This window comes from Marmota flaviventris, chromosome 11, assembly GCF_047511675.1.
Source record: "Marmota flaviventris isolate mMarFla1 chromosome 11, mMarFla1.hap1, whole genome shotgun sequence".
NCBI lineage: Eukaryota > Metazoa > Chordata > Mammalia > Rodentia > Sciuridae > Marmota > Marmota flaviventris.
This window is the reverse complement of record NC_092508.1, coordinates 51,703,013-51,725,099: the sequence shown is the minus strand read 5'-3', so window position 1 is coordinate 51,725,099 and position 22,087 is coordinate 51,703,013. Positions and strand designations below refer to the sequence as shown.

Below are 22,087 nucleotides of genomic sequence, written 5' to 3'. Positions count from 1 at the left end.
TACGTAACCATTAGACTTGTCTATGGAAGGCAGAATATATTAATTTCATCTATTGATTGTTTAAACTATGTTTTTAACCCATAGTACATGCCATCTTATTTAGTACTACAACAAATCTGTAATGAAGTAAATATTATGAGTTATCCCCACTTTATAGATAGAAAAACTAGGCTCAAAGAGATTGCATTGTTCAAAGACTCACATTTGCTGGTGGAGATGCCAGAAGTCAATCTTGGGTCTTTCAGACTCAAGGTTTATACATACTGACTAGGTTAGGAAGTAGGAAAGGGAATGATGGAGGAGAGTCAATTTAACATATACATGGCCACCCACTTGCCTGCTGGTATTAAACCGAGTGGAAGCTGTGCTCTGACAGGAGTTAGGATTTGGTCTGTTTCTATCCCAGCACTCTTCTGGGCTCTGAGAAGCAAAGCATTGACTACTTCACTAGCAGATCCATCTCCACCAACACATACAACACTAGAAAAAAGAAATTAAGCAAAAACAAGAATTTCAAAATAATTGGTAATTACTCACAAAATCTAGACTTCTGAATATTTTACTAATCTTACATAGTCATATGCAAGACTCATACTCACCTTCTATTTGTAGTATAATCAATGGCTAAGAAGACACAAGCACTGAAAAGGTAAAGTTACTCTAAGTAGAAAACCTGGATAGTCCCCACAGACAAAATATTTTTATGTGCATTGAGGCATTAAAACTTTTGAACATGTTAATTCACATCTTTCAAAAGCATACAATTCTCATTCTGTTTGTTAATAATACTGTCACCTACAATTCCTTTCACACCAACCAAAGTCATAAAATTCAGCTAATTCTCAATAAAACTCTGAAATGAAAGCAATAAAAAAAATCATGTAAAATATGAAGCTTTCATTGAAGGAACTGCTAATTATCACTAGTACATGAATATACTAATTGCAAACCTGACCTGGTTTTCATTGACATTCCTGCTATATGCACTTCTAAATGTACTGTCACTACCCTTTGATTATAGATAGTACTGCTGATTTTTATTTATTTATTTATTTTTTTGAGGTCTTATGGTAAGTAGATTTGGGGAGAGAAAGATACACAAAACTGATATCTGATTTTTTTTTCATAGTACTTCTATTTAAAAGATGCAAAATAATCTTCACTATCAAAATGTTATCAATTTACCCCAAAGGAGGAAGATTTCTCATTATGGAAAGTAGGTGTCAAAACTTAAGGTCTTCAAGGGCCAATAAGAAAACGTGATCATTCTGAAGAGGTGGCAGCTTTTCTACTACAGTCCCTTCATATCATGTGGGAGGCCGAGCAAAAGCAGATAGGATTTTTCTAGCAAAACCAAAGATTCTGATTTTAGGGTAAGTCTCCTAATTTATAAATACCAGCAACTAGCCTTTGTTACATTTTTAAAAACCAAGTGCCAAACAAAACAGCCTATGGGGTATAATCAGAGAGAGGTTCTTAAAGATACTGAAAGCATCATTTCCTTCTACCTCCCAGTCCCCTCTCCTAATTGAGGTCAACACCCACAAGGGCTAGGCAATCCCGGTCCACTGTGGTTATAAGAAAGATTCAGCTCTTCTTTCTTTCTTTTTTTTTTTTTTTTCTTCATGGCATTGTCCTTACTGTTTTATGTTTGAATGAATTCCAGGTTTTTACAATGTGTTGACTGATTCAGAGAAAGGGGATACTATCTGTTATGACTTAAATGTGAGATGCCTCCCAAAAGCTCCTGTGAGAGACAATGAAAGAAGGTTCAAAGGTGAAACAATTAGATAAAGTGAGTTATAATGAAATCAGTAGATTAATACCCTGATAGGAATTAACTGGGTGGTAACTCAAGGCAGGTAGGGTATGGCTGGAGGAGGTAGTTTATGGAAGTCATGCCTTTGGGATATATATTTTATCCTTGATGAACTGAGCACTCTGCTTGTCATTGTTACCATATCCTGAGCTGCTTTCCTCCTCCACACTCTTCCACCGTGGTATTCTGCTTCACCTTGGGCCCAGAAAAATAGAGTTGGTCAATCTTGGACTGAGACCTCTGAAACTGTGAGCACCCATAAACTTTTTCTCCTTTAAAATTGTTCTTTTGGGGACTTATGTTCACAGCAACAAAAAAAGCTGACTAAAATAATTACCTACTAGGGACAAACTATATGTCAGATATGCTTATCCTTTACTATTAAATCCTCATAATTCTGTGCATTAGCCATTGACTCCATCTTTATAAATGGAGAAACCAAAGTGTGGTTTGAATATTTCCCATTGATTTTAAAAATCTCCATTAGATTTCCAAACATTTTATGAATTTAGTATAGTCCATATGATCCATACCAGTATACATGCTGATATTTATGTGTGATCTAAAAGGACAACATAAAGTCATCCAAAAAGCATTTAATTTTGCACTAAAGAACTTGACTCCTATGTACACAGGATGGCAATACTCAGCTCCTGGAATCTTGCATACAGTTATACCATTGGGCATCTGTTAACTCATTGCTGGAGTTAGCAGAGATGGCCTTTCCATAATATGCTCTGCTACAAAAATCTTTGAAATTTTGTCATAACATGCACTGTTAAATATTTTGAAACTAATAGTGAATCATCGCTATATAAAATTAGGCACTGTTCTCAGCACTCTCCATGTGTTACCTCATTTAACTTGAGCCATAGATGTATACAAGAAATGCTATGGCCTCCAATTACAGATTAGGAAACTAAGCATAGAAAGATTAAGTACTTTTTCCATGGTCATATCGCTAGTAAGTGGTAGAACAGGGATTTGAAACAAGAAAATTTGCCCTTAAAGACAGCACTATTATTCACTATATTCTTTTCTACATAGAAAAAACAATGAAAGTAGCCTCAGGAGAATTTTTGTTACTCTGAAAATTAGTTTGAAAACCCATAAAACCAGATCAAAATTGAATGACTCAGGAAGATATATATTTATTTATGTCAACCACTACTAGAACATTAAGGTTATGTTCAGGTATAGTTCTTCAACCTAAGGGATAGACTTAATTAAGGCTTAATACAAAAACATCACAAGAGGTTGCATACCCTAAGAGAAAAAAATATTCAACTTTCTATATAAATTTAATTTAATCACACTTAAAAGTTACTCTAAAACATAAACCCTATAGTAATTATTCCTTTCCATATGGAATATCTTCTTGTTTTTAGAGTAAGTAAACTCCTTATTGCCATGGCTCCATGTGGAATGATTTAGTCTAGAAAAGTAAAATTGAAGGTTAATATTTTATTTCCCTTTTGAAATGGTGACAAGGAAAAAATTTAAATAGCAGTTTATAAATTGATCTATCAACTGACATCTTTGAAATGTTGATTATAGTATTGGTTTTTGATTCAATGTTTTTCATTTTTCTGAAAGATGTATTTCTACTTAAGTAGTACAGATATCATGGTTGATCTGATAAAATGTAAACATTAGCCAAATAAAATCTAGATTATGTGGGTCTAGTTAATAGTAGAAGGAACCAAAGAAAAAAACTAATTCAACAAACTCAATACACTGAAACAAATAGTAAATACTTAGTAAATTTATAATTTTCCATGGTTGTAAAATCTACAGATTGGTTTAAGTATATTCGCATTTGTAAATGTAACTGTTAGTGCTCCAAGTATGTGCAGTTGATATTACTTCCTCTTCATGACCAACAAACACGGGCAATATGGAATATGAAGTTCCTCCAAGTTTTAGCAGTGGATCTAAGTGTTTGCTAGAACACACCAGAGTGGGCACTAGCTGTCATGCATGCTGATGTGCTGTTTCTGTGGGCTTTAGAAACATGTCACAATTTCATAGAAATATATATAACTCATTAAAAGTACCCTAAAATCTTGGGAAATAGCATTTCTTAAACATTATTCATTAAATCATTTTTCTTTTTTTCCTTTTATGAAGGAATTTTTTTTTAATTTTTATTGTTGGTTGTTCAAAACATTACATAGTTCTTGACATAACATATTTCACACATTTGATTCAAGTGGGTTATGAACTCCCATTTTTACCCCATATACAGATTGCAGAATCACATCGGTTACACATCCACTGTTTTACATATTGCCATACTAGTGTCTGTTGTATTCTGCTGCCTTTCCTATCCTCTACTATCCCCCCTCCCCTCCCCTCCCCTCCCCTCCCATCTTCTCTCTCTACCCCATCTACTGTAATTCATTTCTCCCCCTTGTTTTTTTCCCTTTCCCTCACTTCCTCTTGTATGTAATTTTGTATAACAATGAGGGTCTCCTTCCATTTCCATGCAATTTCCCTTTGAGGATAATATCCATTGAATTTTTCTTGGCTCTCTCTAGCCTGTCTAGAAGCCATTTATTGACTTCCTAATCACTTCCTATCAATAGCTCCACTAGAGTAAGGAAGAGATGCTTCAGGGCAAATTTCTTAAGATAATGTGAGTTGATCTCCTATCAAAATGAAATAGCATCCTGGGTTACCTTATCCCATCCTTAAACTAAATTGTTTGAAAAGTGCTTTTATGACCACTCTTAGAACACAGTCAAGGACAGGGAACTCGCCAATGCAGAACACTCAATTTAAAAAAATTCTACTTGCTAGAGAATAATCCTTTTGAAGTGCATAGTGAATGAAATTATGTTTTTATTCTTCTCCCCATATACCTCTCTACATATTTCTAAGTATGGGGACTTAAAAATTACCATTTTATTAAGATAATTATCCCGATCACCAGCTCCTACTGGAAAAACTAAACCCATGAAAACAAATGAACTATTTGAAGCATTTAGGAACATAGATTTCCAGTAAAAAATTATAAGTCCAAAGTGTATTTGCATATTATAGGGTTTGGAAATAGTTAAATCACCAAACTCATTTCATTTATTGGTCAGGTCAAACACCTTTGGCTGAAGAATATACAAGTAATAACTAAGGATCTAAGTATCTCTTAGCACCGCAATTCAAAACTGCATGGGAAATAAAGAATTGAATATGTTCATGTAAAGAGAAAAATATTCCTAAACCACATTTGAGCAATAGTTTTTCTTCAGATTCAGCAAAGTTCTTCTTAATCCTTGCCATACCAATAGAACACATTTATAGATACCACATTGGACAGAATATTCCATGTCACTCGTGGACAACTCCAGGGTTAGTATCTGTGATACCTGTTACTCTTATCATTCACATATTCAAGTTTTAAAGTAAAGACTCTTTTTGTAATGCAGCTACCCTCATGTATTCCTGGCTTAGGACTATGCAGCATATTGAGGGAGATGGTGGGCATGATTCTCCCAATTACTTTCCTTTAAACTGTTTTAAGAAACAGTTTAAAGATAATTAGCTTAAATAGTTTTTAAGAAAATTTCCTAAATGTAGCTTATTGCTCCTTCTGTTTGCTTCTAAGTACAAAGTTCTAAAGTAACTGCCTATCTCATACTCTTGATCTTATGTGATATTGCCATCTAGATTTAGTCTTCTCCACTGTCTTTGTGCTAAATCATATTTTACTTACCAAACTTTCTTCTTCATCAGCTTGTTTTCTCATCAAACTATATTAAGCATTTCTGAAAACAACACTGTCAATGCTTCATTTTGAGCACATCTCTTCCCTCTACAAATATGAACATTTCTTTAGGAAGATTAGTCTTTCACATTCATAAAAACGGAGTCCCAACTGCCTTTCCTGACTTTGTGGATCCTTTGTCAACCCCTGCTCATCACAATGTGACACAATTAAGTCACACACCACCCTTTTAAACTCTCAGATAGTCCCTCCTGTAAAAAATAAATAATTCTCCCCTGAAGTAATATGTTTTAGTCTTATTCATCAATCTAACACTTTCGCAAATCAATTTACCTGATTTTTAAAAAGGGCTATTACGTGTGTGTTGTTTGCCTTGTTCCAATGTTCTAATATTTCTAAGGTTGACATACCAATGAGAAACCCTGCATACTCCCACAATGCATTGGAAACTTGGAAATACATCATTCTGGAAATAATTTATTTGTTTTTCCAAAATATTTACCTCAACCAGTCATAGCAAAATAAATTACTAGGTAGATATTAAAACTATTAATAAATTTACAGAAGAGAGCCATAGCACTAATAACATATAATCAGTATGATATCATCTTTCAATGTTTTTCTAGATACTCACATGGTAAAAGCACAGAATTAAGTATTATATATTCAAATGTATGCACATTAAATAAGTATAGGGCAGTACACTGTGATTTTTTCAAACTTGAGATTTCTTTTTGCTTTTCTATGCTAGATCCTGAGAGGTGGAATGACCATGACATATCACCATAAATTTTTATGTAGATATGAGTAAAATAGAGCCTGCTTATATATACATACATATCAGAAATGTTTAAAAATTATGGGTCCCAAGTATGCAGCTAAAACCTAACAAAAGTATGGAATAACATAAGCTATATGATATATATATATATATATTAAAATTAATAATATAACATACCCATCAAATCCCTGGAGTTCACATTCCTTAAGCAGGGACAGAGCATGTCCTTTATATTCCGTTACTATTAAAAAAACACACACACACACAAAAAATAAAAGCTATAAATAATGTTCTGCACTTTTTTTAACTTGGTTTGGCAAAATAATATGATTAACATATGGTTGGGTCATAAAACAACACTTATTCTTGAATATTTATATTTTAATCATAGAAAAGAGGCTTACATGTTAGTTGCCTGGTGTATTTTATAGCTTTATGCAAAAGAGGGTCACATATTTGTTCCAACTACATAAGTCATTTGGTGATATCCAACACAGAGTAGTTAGAGAATTTATCTTGGTGCCTGTCTGTTTAGTGTTCCCCAAATAAGACACATTTCCTTTAAATCAGAAGCTTATGAGCAGGAGTATTTTGAAAATACAGCATATTAGCTGGCACTGAACAGTCAATGTAAAATCACTTTGGCAACCTTACATGAATAAATTAGTTGAAAGGTTAGTGTAAGATTTACATACCAGAAGAATGTGTATCTGGAACTGCTAGACTGAAAAAAGGAGGAGTTGGATGTGAAAATATGAAGTCAAGCCAACACCAGTGATAAGAGACCCAGTCCAGGAGGAGGGTGGCACACAGGCCCACCAGAGCCCGGATCCTCCAAGGAAATGTGTCTGTCACACCGTATCGCTGTCTCCACAGTCACTGATGCCCTGTGCAGTATTGTAAATGCCAGTGAAGACAGGATAAACGGGCACACTGCAGATGGCACCAAGCATCACAACCACATTTAGCATTTTCTAGGGGAGCTCTGCCAGAAGAGACAGCCCAGCTGTATCCACCCATCAAAGATTTCTGCTGACTGACATGACATTGCAGATGGATTTTTTGTGTAAGAATGTGCATCATTATAAGCAAGATTACATTAATCTTTCATGCCTGTCTGTCCCTGGTGCCAGCATGGTTCAAGCTTCTCCTGCGATGATTTTAGATATTGTTAAAAATTATTAGTCTTGGTGTCTAAGAGAATCATTCTGTATCCAGCAGTGTTACATTATAATTCTCCCACAGCTTATTCAAAATGCTGCTAACATTCACATGAATAAAACCTCTCTATATTAAATTCTAATCAGATGAAAACTATAATAAAGCTAAATATAAAATATTAATATTAATAAAGTTGGAAGGTTAAGTTATCATAAAAGACGTGTGCTGATAATTCATTTATAACCACAGTAAGTAGTTGAAACCTAACAATGGGAAATAATGTCTGACATACACACATTAAAAATAATTAAGGATATTATGAAGAAATATTTATATTGAAAATCAGTTTATCAAGTCTTTCTTGGTCTGGTGATGAATCGGTTTATCAAGTTTACTTTTGGTAACACTATTCAAATCCAATACAAAATTAGCCTAAAATTATGTTATAGTTATATGTCATTTTTTGTTTGGGAACAATTTTAAATAATTTCCTTTGGTCTTACAGGTGATAGCTGACTATATACCATGCAACCTCTTTAAAAATAAGTTTTAAGAGATATTGCATAAGTTAAATAAAATAATTTATCTGGACTAATTTTTTAAAAATCAAAGAAAGCTGACTACAAGAAAATATATAAGCAGAAGGTACAAAATGAAGAGTCTTTGGCCTCAGGGAGTTTACACTCTGGAGATAAACAGTATACACTAGTTATAAAACAAATATATGGAGTAGAAATAAGTGATTATAAAGAAAATAAATGTAGTGCGGAAGAATAATGCATGATTTGGACTACTATTTGAAGTTAAAAGAACAAAAATCTATGTTTAGACAGGCTGTTATGGACTGTTGAATCAGAGAGCTGAATTCAAATCATTCCACACCAAATAAACATAAAGAGTAGATGGCTAGGAAAATAAATTTCAAAAATGTATATATTCTAATCTCTTTTTTTTTTTTCAGATCCTTTCCCTTTCCTATTGGCACTCTGGGCTCTTTTTACATGTGGATTTGGAGTCTTCATAATTGACTGGGTTTTTAACACAGTCCCCTACTGGGACCTGTTTTCTTCAGTGTAGGTATTACTCCTACAGGAAGACAGAGGAGAGTGGTGTCTTGAGGTTGACATCAAGTTCTTAAACTGAATTTGAAAATAAAATCAGATGTGATCTGATATGGACATCAGGAAACATTTCTTGTTCTGGAGATAAAATTCTATTGTGGAATAGGATACTGAGATGTCAATGTCTTTTCTGTCCTACAAGTATTTCAAACTCACTTAAGAAGTGAACTCAACATGTCCTCCTTAAGTATACCATTCTTTTTGTGTCCTGTCATCTACCCCCAAGGCAGGAAACAACTCCTCCTTGGTTATCCCTCCTCTCTCTTGGACCACTCCGTGGCCAACACTGTCTTTTAACCATGCTCCCTTCTCCCTCACAGTTGATGCCGTCAGTCTGGGCATTATCAGTTCATGTGTGTACTACAACAGCCTCTTCTGTCTAACTTCTGTCCCACTCTAGTCATAATGGCCTCATTGAACATATTTTAATCAAATCACTCATGGCATAAATGTCACTGATGACTCTTTATATTCCAAATTTTCAAATATTTGAAATATTCCATATTTCAAACTTCCAACTTTCTAACCCACACAAGTGTTAGAAACAGGATTGGACATATGCACTCACAGTTATTTAAGTTGATAAAGAACAACTTTTCACTCAGAATTCTCTTTCTCTAGCTGGATATGGTGCATGAACACCTACTATGTGTACTTTTATTATGCTGGTCAAAGGAAAAGAAGTAAGTTTCCAGGCCTCTAGCACCTTTTATTTAACTCGGTTTCTTCAGACTGCTTAGCATTCTGCTATGTGTGATCAGGAATGACAAGAGGTATCTCCAAGGAATGAAAGGATTCAAGTACAGTCATTAAGAGCCCAAGAGAAACAACACAAAGAGTCTCAGTGAAAGGGTTAAAGGTTAGAAGCATGATGCTAGAAGGAGAAAGAAGAAGAAAATGAGAGAAAGAAAGGAGGGTAGGAAGGAAGAGAGGTGAAGAAAAGGGAACACCTCTTAGCCACTTTCTGGACAATTCTTTCCAAGAGGTAAAATTATCTGAGGCCAGACACTCCCATGGGCACTGAGCTGGCAGAGGTCATGTTTGCAGTCAGAGAAGTGACTTGACCACAATAAGTTCTGTCATCTGTTAATACAGAGTGAAGAAGATGGATGTGCCTGTCAAGAACGAGAGAGATCAAGGGCAGACAGATATCTGTCTTATATTTCAATGACACTTATACAGCAGGTAGGATATAATTATGCTGCAAAAGATAACATTAACTCTAGTAGATGATAGAAGGAGGGGGATGTCAGCTCTCAAGTTCCCCATGGTGTGCAGTGTGCAGTTTACACCTCCAACAAGGGAACATGGCTGTAGAGGCAGGTGACTTGCAACACAGTCAGTGCTCCTAATGGACAAGCCAGGTGAATGTGGGCTAAATTAGCCCAGAAAAAAAAAAAAAAAAAGAGTACCTTTTAGTAAGTCAGTTCAGAGGAGTGGCTTTTCTACTGCATTCAAAGGCACAGTATATGTGAACACAAGAACATCAAACAAAACTGTCCAGTAACAGTATACTCTGACTTTAACATAGGGTACAAAGTCAAGCTAAATCATAATCCACAAGAAGTGCCACACACCTGCACTCCACTACATGGGGAAGCTGAGCTGTGTGGCCGCTATAGTTTTCTTTACTCTTGGTTTTTTCTGCTGCCTTGACTTATGCACTGTATTGTTCTGTGGATTCTCCTATAGCTCACGACACCTCAGCTGTTATTAGATAAGATACTACATTGGGGATATGGGGTATCGGGGAGGGGGGATCATTTTCACTCGAATATTTCAAAAGACGTCCATCTATATTCAGAAGTATTTAGGGTTTCAGCATAAGTCAAAATAAAAGGAATAAGTATATTTTTATTAATGCGATGAGATTCATTTCAAAAAGAAATTTATGGGAAAAAAAGACTTTTTAATGTATATATCTAGCAGCAATTTTTCTAACCATGCCACCTATTTATATAGTACTATTTCTTTATGAATTAATTACCATACAAAAATTTTTTAATGTTAATTAATATTCCATTTGGATTTACCAGTGCCCCAAAAGGATATGTTAAAACAATGAACATGAAGATATGCATTCTTTTACATTACTTTTCATATGTTTTTCTTTCAAATAAAGTGAATTAAATATTACACAATTTTATGAAAATGAAACTAATAATCTTGCAACCATTATTTCTATAGCATTTTATAATACATAAAGTAGTTCTACCAAATAACATTTTAAGGTAGGAAGACTTAACAAAATAGGAATAATTTTTATGTAAATATTTAGCCAATATTCATGCTAACATGGCTTAATAAGCAAAGGATGCAATTTTATAATTTTGCCTGTAGGAGGAGTGTTAGGCAGCTAATAATTAGACATTCTATATGAATATAAAAATAAATTCTAAATTTCCATTATGCAAAAAATCTAATTTTGTGTTGAACTGAATTTAATGTTTGGCAATACTTTGAAATTTTTAAGGGAGAAAAAAACAGAACATGGTATATTCTCTCCAATACAACTGGTAAGAAGCACATTCCTTTTATTTCCTCTGCCTTGGTTCAGACTTCACATACTGGTTTCCTTTTCTCCCAGAGCTCTTTTCCTTTCTAATCTTTATTCTGCTAGTGGAGTCATCATTGGCAAACCTGATTACAACTCTGTGATTAAAGACACTTGATACCAAATGTGGATGGATGCGTGAACAAACCACCAACTGTAGCACCCCGACCCAGTCACAGTCTGGACTAGCCTCCCATGGGACACATGGTTGGGAGTCTTCCCAGGAGCCATCATGCCTTGTGTTTCCCCAGAAGAACCCAAATTCCCTTTAGTCATCAGCAGTCTTTTGGAAAAGTCTACACTTAGTCCCTGCGAGAGTCTTGATAGTTAGAAGAATGAGTGTTCCAGGTTGGGTGCAGATACTATATTAGTTCAACCAACCCTGAAGAAAGACGTGTTAATCCATCTTTAGGATTGAAGCATGTTGGGTCTCCCTCTCTCACGTACACTTACTTCTCCCTATCCTGAGAGGTATGAATAAGAAAAGATCCAATTCACTGGCAGTTATTTTAGGATGGTGGAAAGAACTAGATTTAAGATCAAAACTAGGAAGGTAGAGCAAACTTATAAAACATGTTCTCTCTCTCCCCTGCCTTCCCTTTCTACACTTTTTGCCTCCTTTGTCTCTCAAGAGCTGTCTAGTGAACATGATTTTCTTGAGTTCTCTGATCAAAATTAATATCACCCTGAGATACTATAGTTCTCTTATATATACCACAATTATAATATCTGGTTTTAATTGTCTTTTTGAATCCCTATAAGAGTAACTCAAGAAGGGACATGACAGCTTTATTTCTCTTACATCTTTCAGTGTTTAACACAGAGCAAACATTCAATGAGAGATTTTTTTGTTGTTGTTTTCTGAGATGAAGTCTATGTTGCCCAGGCTGAACTTGAACTCCTGGGTTCAAGTGATCCTCCTGCCTTAGACTTCTGAGCATCTTGACTGTGGATGTGCACCCTCAATGAGAGATTCTTGAACTGTATGTAATATCCATGTCAGATTGTATTTTAGTGTTCACATAGAAACATACAAGATAATGTTATTGAGTTAATAATGAGTTTACTCAACTTTTAATACAGTCTCATTCCAGTTGGAATCTTCAAATTTTTCTTTTGTCTAATACCTGAAAATTTTTCAGTAAAAAGGATAGATCTCTGAATTTTCTCTTTTCCTCATATATCATTTCTAAGTGAGCCTCAAATCACAAACACAAAAGGTTAACTTTTATGACAACTTTAATTCAGAAATTTTCCACTCCAGGTTTTCATGACAGTTTCTCTTTAACCTCCATTGAAGCAGATGTTTTCTGGGGTGACTGAACTTCCCCCAAAGTTTGCCCCTTTTCACGAACTTCCTTCTACCCAATCCATCAAGTCACTGGGCTTCACTGATCTTATTTACATCGTGCAACCCATCTCCCTTGGTTACAGCTGAGCACAGCCCTGTCATTCTGAATCCCTTCCCCAGGAACTCAGAATTAGGAGTAGGAGACTCCAATTGTGCTCTGGGCTTATCTCTTGGGAGGTTTATTGTGCAATATTCTTCATCAATAAAAAATTATTGCAAATTTCCATTGTGTTAATGAAGCTACACAGAAATAAAGCTAGAAAAAATTGTGATTCTTGATAGTATCAAACACTTATTCTCAGGCTCCAGCGGTAGAAAAAATTCGAGTCTTAAGGAAACAAAAGAATTTGGTCATCACCTATAAAAACTCGAAGAGTATTACTAATCTCCTTTCTATTAATTTTAACATTAGAAAATTTCTATTTCCCTTAGTATAAAGCTAAGAGAACATTCTTATTTTAGACAATGAATTTAAGCTTCTGGTTTCTCCAAGTTTGACTAAAACCAGCAACTACTTGCTTAGTTTTGACCTAACCAGCAGGGGTCAGAGTCAGAACAAAAACAACCTACCGAAAGATTCCATGGAAAGACATCAGCTATAGAAGGGAGCAAAAATCAATTGCTTGCCAAACTGCAGAAATCATGTATAAATAGTAAACGTCTCATTGAAGACAACAAAAAGTATACAGTTTTCTTTAAAATCAATCCTAATAATTGTTGGAAGGCTGGAAACATTCTAAAGAGAAGACATTGATATCTTAATAAAAATAGCTCAATAAATAAGGAAACATAACCACTTATACTTCTGGAACTGACCAGTGTTATAGGAACAACTTCAAAAGCTTTAGATATTACAAACAGCTCTGCAAGTTTGGATTAAAAACAAATTCAGATTATCTGGCTTTCATAAGTGAGATTTTCAATGATAAAATTCCACAATGACAGTGACTCACTTGTGACATCAGTCTTTATCCCTGCAAGCTTTAGCAGAGGTTCCACCTTCTCATAATAGACCTGGGTAGCTTCTTTTTTGTGACTTTGGGGGTTAAGGAGTATTTTTAATGATTTTGGCCTGTTTGAAAAACCTGAGAAGAAAAAGATAAAGTTAGATTGTCAGCAATGTTTCCTTCCATTTAAAATGACAATGTTAAAGTCCATTAGAATGTTATACACATATCTAAATGGTATTTGCTATTTTTATTCAAAATGCTTATAAGTGTATTCCTGGATATGACTATCTTCAAACATTTATGTTTTCCTAATAACAAAGTAGGTTTATTTCTCTTGAAATGCATCATGAGATATCACAAAGTACTTAATCTATGAAGGAAGGTGTAAGTAAATGCAACTCTGTGAACATTAGGCAATGTTTATGTACATTTACCAAATCACAGATATCAAATGTTAGCATTTTTTTTTCCTGGAGAAAAGTGATGAACTGTAACAAAGAGAAAGGTACATCTCCTCTCCTTAGATAAATATGCTCATTATTGGAATTGGGTAGCCCTGGTGACCCCAGGGCTACCAACGTCTGACCTACTGATGGGCCCCAGGCAGAGCAGGGTGAGCAGAGATGGGACATGGTTGGCACCCACAGCACTGCATACTGGTAGCTAAAAGGAGGGGTTTAGGTCAGAGTTCAAGCCCAAAAAGCAGCCAAGGGAGGAAAAAAAATCTTCTCCAGGGAATTGGGAAAGCAACGCCTCTCAGCGGGGAGTCGCTGATGGTGCTGCCTCACAGTTGGGGCTGAGATTTGATACTACAATTTTCTGGGCTTGCAAGATGCTTATCACTGAGAACCCAGTTGGAGCAGGTGCAAAGCAAATTTTCTGTTGTTAGGAAGGGGCAGGAGCCAAAAGAAAGCTGACAACCGTTTCTTTGATGGTAAGCTGTTCTCAGAGGGCCATGATTCAAGGCTGCAAAAGCAGTTATTAACATCCGGTTTTAATAAAAAGAAGGGAAAAATATCTATCACAAATGCAAAGTTAGTGCTTCCTACCTCAAGTAGAATAATATTTTATTAGTTATATTTGATAAAATAAAAATCTTTTGACAGCACATATTGTTTTGAGTTTAGGGAGCATTTGAGAGGAAAAACTAGATAGAGCTATGCTGAACTTCTTAAACATTTCCATAAAACTGCCCAGGGCCTCTACTGTGATAGGAAGCCTCTGTCAGGCTTCCATTCACCTAGGCTGAAAACCTCAAAACCACTCTCACTTTCTTTTCCAAGTTCCTGCATTCGAATGAGTGCTCAGATTCACAGGGAACTACTTGCTTTCATGCCTTCTGCACTTTCTCACTGCCATCCTCTAGTTCAGGGGTCACAGCACGGGCACCCTGGCTATTCTCCCCTCGCTGCATCCTTCAGCATCACAGCTCTGATCAGTGCCTCACAGGGCAAAAGCTGACACAGCTCATCACAGCCTGCAGAGCACACCAAACCCTTAAAACAGTCCTTTGAGTCCTCTTTTCCCCAATCCCAACCTTTCTCTTTTCCTTTCTCTCTCAGGCATATTCAAAAAACACTGAGCATCCATTCTGGGGAGATGGGGAAGGTGATTAAGACCTGGTTCACTCTTCAGAGGAAGAAGACATATCCACAAATGCAAACAGCTCAAGACAGTATTGACTGCTAACAGAACGGCATGCGTACGGTGGGCCTGTGTGAGAGCAAGATTCATAGTTCTCATTAGGCATCTGGAAAAGGTTTCCAGAAGAAAGGAGTATTGAGTGGGGCTTTGGCTCATGCAGTTTCTACAGCCTAGAATTCCTTCCTTTATTACCTTTCATCCCATTCCTCAGCAAAAGGGAAAAGGTAGAAATTCTAGGCAATGAGACTGGCCTGAGCAAATGCATGAAGTTAAGTTAATCTAAAGGGTTTCTATGTTTCATTTTAATTTCCTTATCATGGTCCAGACCCACTGTATTTTTCATCAAATACCAAGTCTACTAGGGCTTCCCTTAGATGTTACCCTTTCCATTCTACCCCATTCCTATTTTTAATCAAAATCTTTCAAAGCTTGTTCCAAATGCCACTTCCTCACTGAAGCCTCTACTAATCACCAACTGAATTCAGTCCTCTCGGTTCTTGGCTCCCAAGAACTAGTTCTTATATCATGTGGAGTTACACTGGTCATGTATTCATTTGTGAACACATGAAAGTAATTTCCAATTCATTTTACTGCCTTTCCTATTCCCGTTTCCCCTCCCTCCCCTTTATTCCACTTCAGACATTGAATTTCTTGACCACCCAATTCCAGGAGTAACTCTCACATCAAACAAATAAAGGGCAAAAATGGAAAAGCTGTTTTGTAGAATAATTAGTAATATGCAATACATTGTAAAGGAAGAGAAAAATCACTATTTTAAGTCATTAGAGTAATAACCAATTGAGACAGGAAGCAAGTAATGGATGCTAAAACCATCCTGTGATGATCATTGGGGACAAAATATTTATGTATTACTCTTAAACTGTGTCCCTTGTCATTAGTTGTTATTCTCTTTAAAGAAAACTAAAGAGAGTTTATCATTGCACTGATAAATAAATGCAATGTATGATTCTAGACAAGGTTAAAAAAAATTGTTGTCAAGATAATATTGTCGGGCTGGGAATGTGGCTCAAGCGGTAGCTCGTTCGCCTGGCATGCTGGGGGCGCTGGGTTCGATCCTTAGCACCACATACAAATAAAATAAAGAAGTTGTGTCCACCGAAAACTAAAAACTAAATATTAAATATCTCTCTCTCTCTCTCTCTCTCTCTCTCTCTCTCTCTCTCTCTCTCTTTAAAAAAGAAGATAATATTGTCATCCTATAAGAAAGAGGAACTAAGCAGATAAATCCAGAATTGCTTTTATTAAGATGACAGGGAAGAGAAACTTACTCTAACCCTCGCCACCAAGGATCAGATAAAATATCCAGATGACATTTGTTTTACCCAGAAAATTTGTCAGAATACTTTACTTCATTTCTCAAGCAAAAGTAGTCCTAGTAAGGATTGTTGTTATCATAAAAACAAACTATATTTATCCTTTCTATATTCATTCATTTATCCATTCACAAATAACTACATGCCTGCTACATACCACACAGGAGCCCAGGAACTGAGCCCAATCAGTTGAACCAGAAAAGCCTCTGTCTTTATGAAGCTTCCATTGTAACAGTAAGAAACAGAAACAAATCAGAATTTAGGGCATGTCACGTGGTCATAATTTCTAAGGACGAAAAATGAAGAAAGGAAAGGAGGAAGGCAAACATAAAAGGGACTTTCTGTCCGGGAAAGGTCAGATCACCCAGAATTTGGAGGCATTTCCAAGGACTTGGTTTTTTGTTGGGTAGGAAGAGAAGCATGGTGAATTTTGAGCAATGTAGCAACATAGCCTTGGGTGTTCAAAGGACCCCTCTGGCTGCTGTGTGGGAATTAGACACAACAGAATCAAGTATCACAAAGTGAGAAGAGTTGTGTCATTCCAGTTGGCAGATACTGCTCTTGGACTGGAATGGGTGCAGTGGCAGTTTCAAGAATAATAAAGAACCTGGAGCTGACTGGCTTCGTTGACCCTTTCTATATGGTATTTGAAAGAGAAGTGTCAAGAAGTAGTCAGATAGTGGCTGGATTAGAGGAAACTGAGGACATAAGATGAGTAAGACCTAGTAACAAAGCAGTGGGATCCTTAAATAGTAGTATCGGTGGGGTTGAAGGATTTCAAGAATTGAGGGAGTAGATCAGGGATCTAGGAAGACCAAAGAAAGGCAGCAGGGATGGGGAGGATACTTGAAATTGAGACACACAGAAAGAGATTGGTACTGACAATAAGACCTGATGGGCTGGCACATTCATCAGAATTGCCTTGGATTCTGAGCCTCAGTCTCAGAGTTTGGGGCTCAGTAGCCTGAGGTGGGGCCTATTTACAACAGATGGCAGATGATGCTGGTCATGTTGGTCTGGGGGTTACACTTTAAGAACCAGTACTTTGGGAGTATGGTCATAAGAGAAGGGGGGCTAAACTAAAATGCAAGTTAGGATCTCTGACAGAAACCAGAGTATCAACTGAACATTTACAAAAACACCTAAGATTCTAACAAGTAGTGTTAGAGTGATGGTGAGATGGGCTTAGGTCTTCAAGGAGTAAAAGGAAGGATCTAGTAGTCTGTATAGGGCTGCACAAGTAGCACTAAATGGAGGTGTCCAATGGATTGAGCATCAATGTGGAGAATTTTTAAGGGATAAAGGAGAGAAAATGCCATATTTTACTTCAAAATTGTGACCATGGTACTGCACATCCATGAATCTGCTGTGCATCCCAATCTTACATCAAAGAGTATTTAGTAATAAAGGTTTTTAATAATGGCATAATTTTTAAAAATTTCACATAACGATTACATCCTACTTTTTGCAAGAAAAAAAATTGGCATAAAATATACAATGATGATGGGGTGAAATATAGGTGGCCCCCAAACAGCAGATAAATAGAAGGAAGATGTCAGCAGCACCTTGAGGACCAGTGTTAGAAAGGTATGGCACAGAAAACAGCCAGCACTTGAGATGAGAAGCTATGAGCCCTTGGCAGACCTGGGTTTCTCTATTAAAGCAAGAAAGCAGTGTTAATATTTGGGAAAGTGGTTGAAAACATAGATTTTGCTAATAATGGATCATTCATTCAGAGGGTAAAGTAAAATGGTGTTTGCAGCTGAAGACAGCAGGGGATGATGTCAGTTGAGCCTTAGGAGAATTGGGAACCAGGTGATAAAGAGACTTTGGCGGTGATATGGTGTGCAGGGAATGAGAGTGGTTTGTAGTAGTTAATATTGGAGAGGGTGGGGGAGGATGGGATCTTGCCCCAGGCACATAGAGCTCTAAGAACTTGTCTTACACCTGGGGAAGGAGCATATTACCCAGAGCTGGAGGATTTTCAAAGACAGTTCCCTTCTCAGCCTGGGCAATGTCTGAATTTGAAGTCAGATCGGTATAAGTTCCTAGGTTTCCCTCAAATTTCACCAGGTGACCTTTAGTGCAAATGTTCTGTATCTGAGAACCACATGCTTGGCTGTTTGCTATGCAGGTTAAAGCATAAACAAGTTACAGAACCCCAAATCTCCTTAATCAGCCCATTCTCTGATACCCAGTTTCCTTCACAGAAACAACCAATGATGATACTATGTAACTTCTTCCAGAAATATTCTACACATATACCAACATGCATACATATATTCTGTTTTTTCACACAGCCACATCTCTATATATTATTCTATTTTCTGCTTCTTTCTTTTACAAAGCAATATCATAAAGGATGTAAATCTATTGAAATGGGCCTTCAGTAAGGAAGAGTAAAGAGGGTAGAGATGACAGAACATGGTGGATGGGGAATGCAAATCCATACCTAGATTAAGAAGTCATAACAGCAAGAACAAACCACCGACCTTCCATAACAGAGAGGACCCAATGCAATCAGCCTGCCACCAAGTGACTGGCTGGTTACCTTGGACTGGGTTGTCATATCCAGGGCTCAAGTTTGATCTGTTTGTGGGTAAACATAGTAATCCAATCAATCCTGGTGAGCAGAAACACTTATTGTGAAAACCACATATTTCTTCTATCCCTTCACCAGTGCCACTTTGTTCACTGTGCAAGCCCCACCCCCCCCCCACCCCCCACCCCCCCGCCCAGGGATGCTCTGCAATGACACTAGCTGACATTTTTACAATGTGATATCTTGTGAATTCCTTCCTCTGAATGAAATCTCCTTGGTAATCTTTTACATAAAATATACATCTCCTCATAGTCTATTATTTTCTGCAAAAAGTATATTTTCTACCTCTATATCCTTGTCACCAACCTTTTTCTTCCAAGATCCTTACTGGCCAAGCTCTTAACCACTATCCAGACATCAACATACATCAAACCTTCTGCCCATTACTCCTTGACAACTATCATCAACTGTGTGAAGTCCTGCCCCACAGAAAGATTTCCTTTCCCTATTTTTTAGGAATATTCTTGAGTAGGAATGCAATGTTTCAGTAGCTCATTTTTGGTTTTTTATGGAGAACTGTCTCTAACCTAGGTCCCTTTTGTTTCCTTCAGAAGACTGGTAATAGGACGTTTCCATGAGACTGTGTATATGGGGTAAAGACAAAGTAAAACCACAATGATTATAGGCTACCAGTATATTTGATGTATTATTCGCTCTCATTTTTATTACCTGCATGAAACTCTCCTCTACCTAAAATAGCCAGAACATTTTATGTTCTATTCAACTGAAATCTGACCAACTCATACGAATAATGGACATCTCAAACTTAACATATTCAAAAGTGAAATTCTGATTTTTCTCATTAAACATGACCTCTCTTATCCAAAGTCACTCAATGATAACTTCTTAACTTCCACTTGTTCCAGTCAGAAACATTGGTTCCTTACCTTAAAAACAATAATTAAAGCTAACAAATTAAGCAGTTATCCTGTTTTTCTAATATGTATCTGGATAGCCAAATAGCCCCAGTTGCAGAAGCCACATGCTTTTTTAATAGAAAATATCACTAATTTAGATGAAACAATCGAACCAGAAATCTCCATATTGTAGCCCCTAATTAGATAGTTATTTCAGGCAAAGATAATCAATGAATCTTAAAACCATTAACTGAGGAATATTTATTGAGAACTAGATACTCTGTGAATCCTAAGTACTGCTCGATAGCTACTAGTTTTAAATGTAAACATTACAATGGAAGGATCAATTTTAGGAATCAAGAATCAATTTTAGTCTCATTAATAATGGGATACTTACCATTACGTGTCACTTGACACGATGAAAAATGAAGTACACAGTACTACTTATGATGTATTCTATCACAAAATATCCCACATGAATCTTATTAAGGCTTTAGGTTGAAAATTCAGTTTATAGGAAATAGAACAAGTTAAATGATACCATAAATAAGTAATCAGATAGTGATACAGAAGTACTGCTTTAAGTATGGTGTTCAGAATGACAACCCAGCATCACCCAGCACCTCCTCAGAAAAAGCTATGCTGCACACAATGAATTGGACTTTTAGATTGGGGTGCAGCAGTTCATGTTTAAATAAGATTTCCAAGTGACCTTCGCGTACACTAAGGAATGCATAACAATCTGGTCTCTTCTGTAAGTCAATGTCAGAATAAGACAAATGAGGAAGGAAATGTTGTAATGTTGTAGTTTAAGCATATTCAATTAAATGATTCCTTTAGTTGGTACAAATTAGTTCTAAAAGACATTATAGAAACCCTAGGAGATTTGAGTATGAACCAGGGATTATATGATAGGCAATTTTTGTTCATTCATTTGGTAGGATAATGATACTTATTTGTCAAATGTTTTTAAAGAAGCATATTGAAATATTTCTGGAAGAAGTGTCTCCAATTTACTTTTGAACACTGACATAATGTATAAAGCAAATATGAAAAAAATTATGTTAAGACCTATAGAATCAAGGTGACAAATATAGGTACCTATTATAACATTATGCATTTTCTATGTTTGACATTTTTCATTACAAAACAAAAAATATCTTGACATTGTCCTTGACTTTTTTGCTCTTAGCAGCCTCCATATGAGTAAATGCAGCTGATTGTATCTTTAAAAACCAATGCAGAATCTAGCCACTTCTCACCAACCTCTCCTACTCCCATCATGATTTAAACCACCATTTCTTACCTGGATTATTCCAGTTTCCCCTTAACTTCCCTCCTACTTCAATCTTGTCCTTTACTCACTTGTTCTACTCTACACTTAGCAGCCAGAATATCCATTTGAAAATGGACTTATGTTACTCTTCTGTTTAAAACCTCCAAGTGGCTTCCTATTTTTCTCAGAATAAAAGTCAAGAACCAAACAAAGCTTGCAAGGCCCTTTATGACCTACTCTGAGCCATCTCTGTAAGCTCTCTGCCCAGTGCTGACTCCACTCTGAACCTGAACTTCTTGCTCAATTCTATATACTTCCTGTTTACTCTGCTTGGAACATTTTGCCCTCAGATATCCATAGAACTCCCTTTTCCTATTACTCTCAGCTTTCTTCTAAAATTTTGCATTCAGTGAAGACTTCCTTGTCCATTCTGTCCACAATAGCAAATAAATTCACTGCATGGTCTGGTAGTACACGCCATCACTTGACAGATACATTTTATTTGCTCCTCCTTAATTCTTCTAGATCTAGGGCACAGGCTCCTTGCAATCAAGAACTTTATGATTTTGCTCTCTGCCATCTTTACTAGCATAGCATCTCACATATGGTAGATGCCAAATAAATATACATACTAAACTAGTATTATTTTAAAGAATAAAATTTAAAGAAAAAATATGAAACTGCATTGAGAATTGCATTAGAGAAACCAAGAACTAAATGCTGAAAAAACAATTTAGTTCAGAAAGAAGTTTTTATCTTTAAGTCGCCATAATATGAAATAAATCCAAAGTTATAAAGCATTTAGATTAATTCCTAAAATTAAAAAAAAGTCTAAGGAAAATAATGAAGAATAAAAGATTTATCAAAAATAGATTTGTGATAGACATCTAAATCCTCTGGAAGAAACATT

General features: G+C 36.1%; 1 protein-coding gene across 1 annotated transcript in view; it reads right to left on the bottom strand.

The window, feature by feature from the left end:
* Positions 1–22,087, bottom strand: part of Cerkl (CERK like autophagy regulator) — a 109,245-nt gene that overhangs the window by 22,946 nt on the left and 64,212 nt on the right. The window contains 3 exon segments of the mRNA XM_071619009.1: positions 338–480; positions 6,505–6,568; positions 13,468–13,599. Coding sequence (XP_071475110.1) covers positions 338–480; positions 6,505–6,568; positions 13,468–13,599 — 339 coding nt within the window.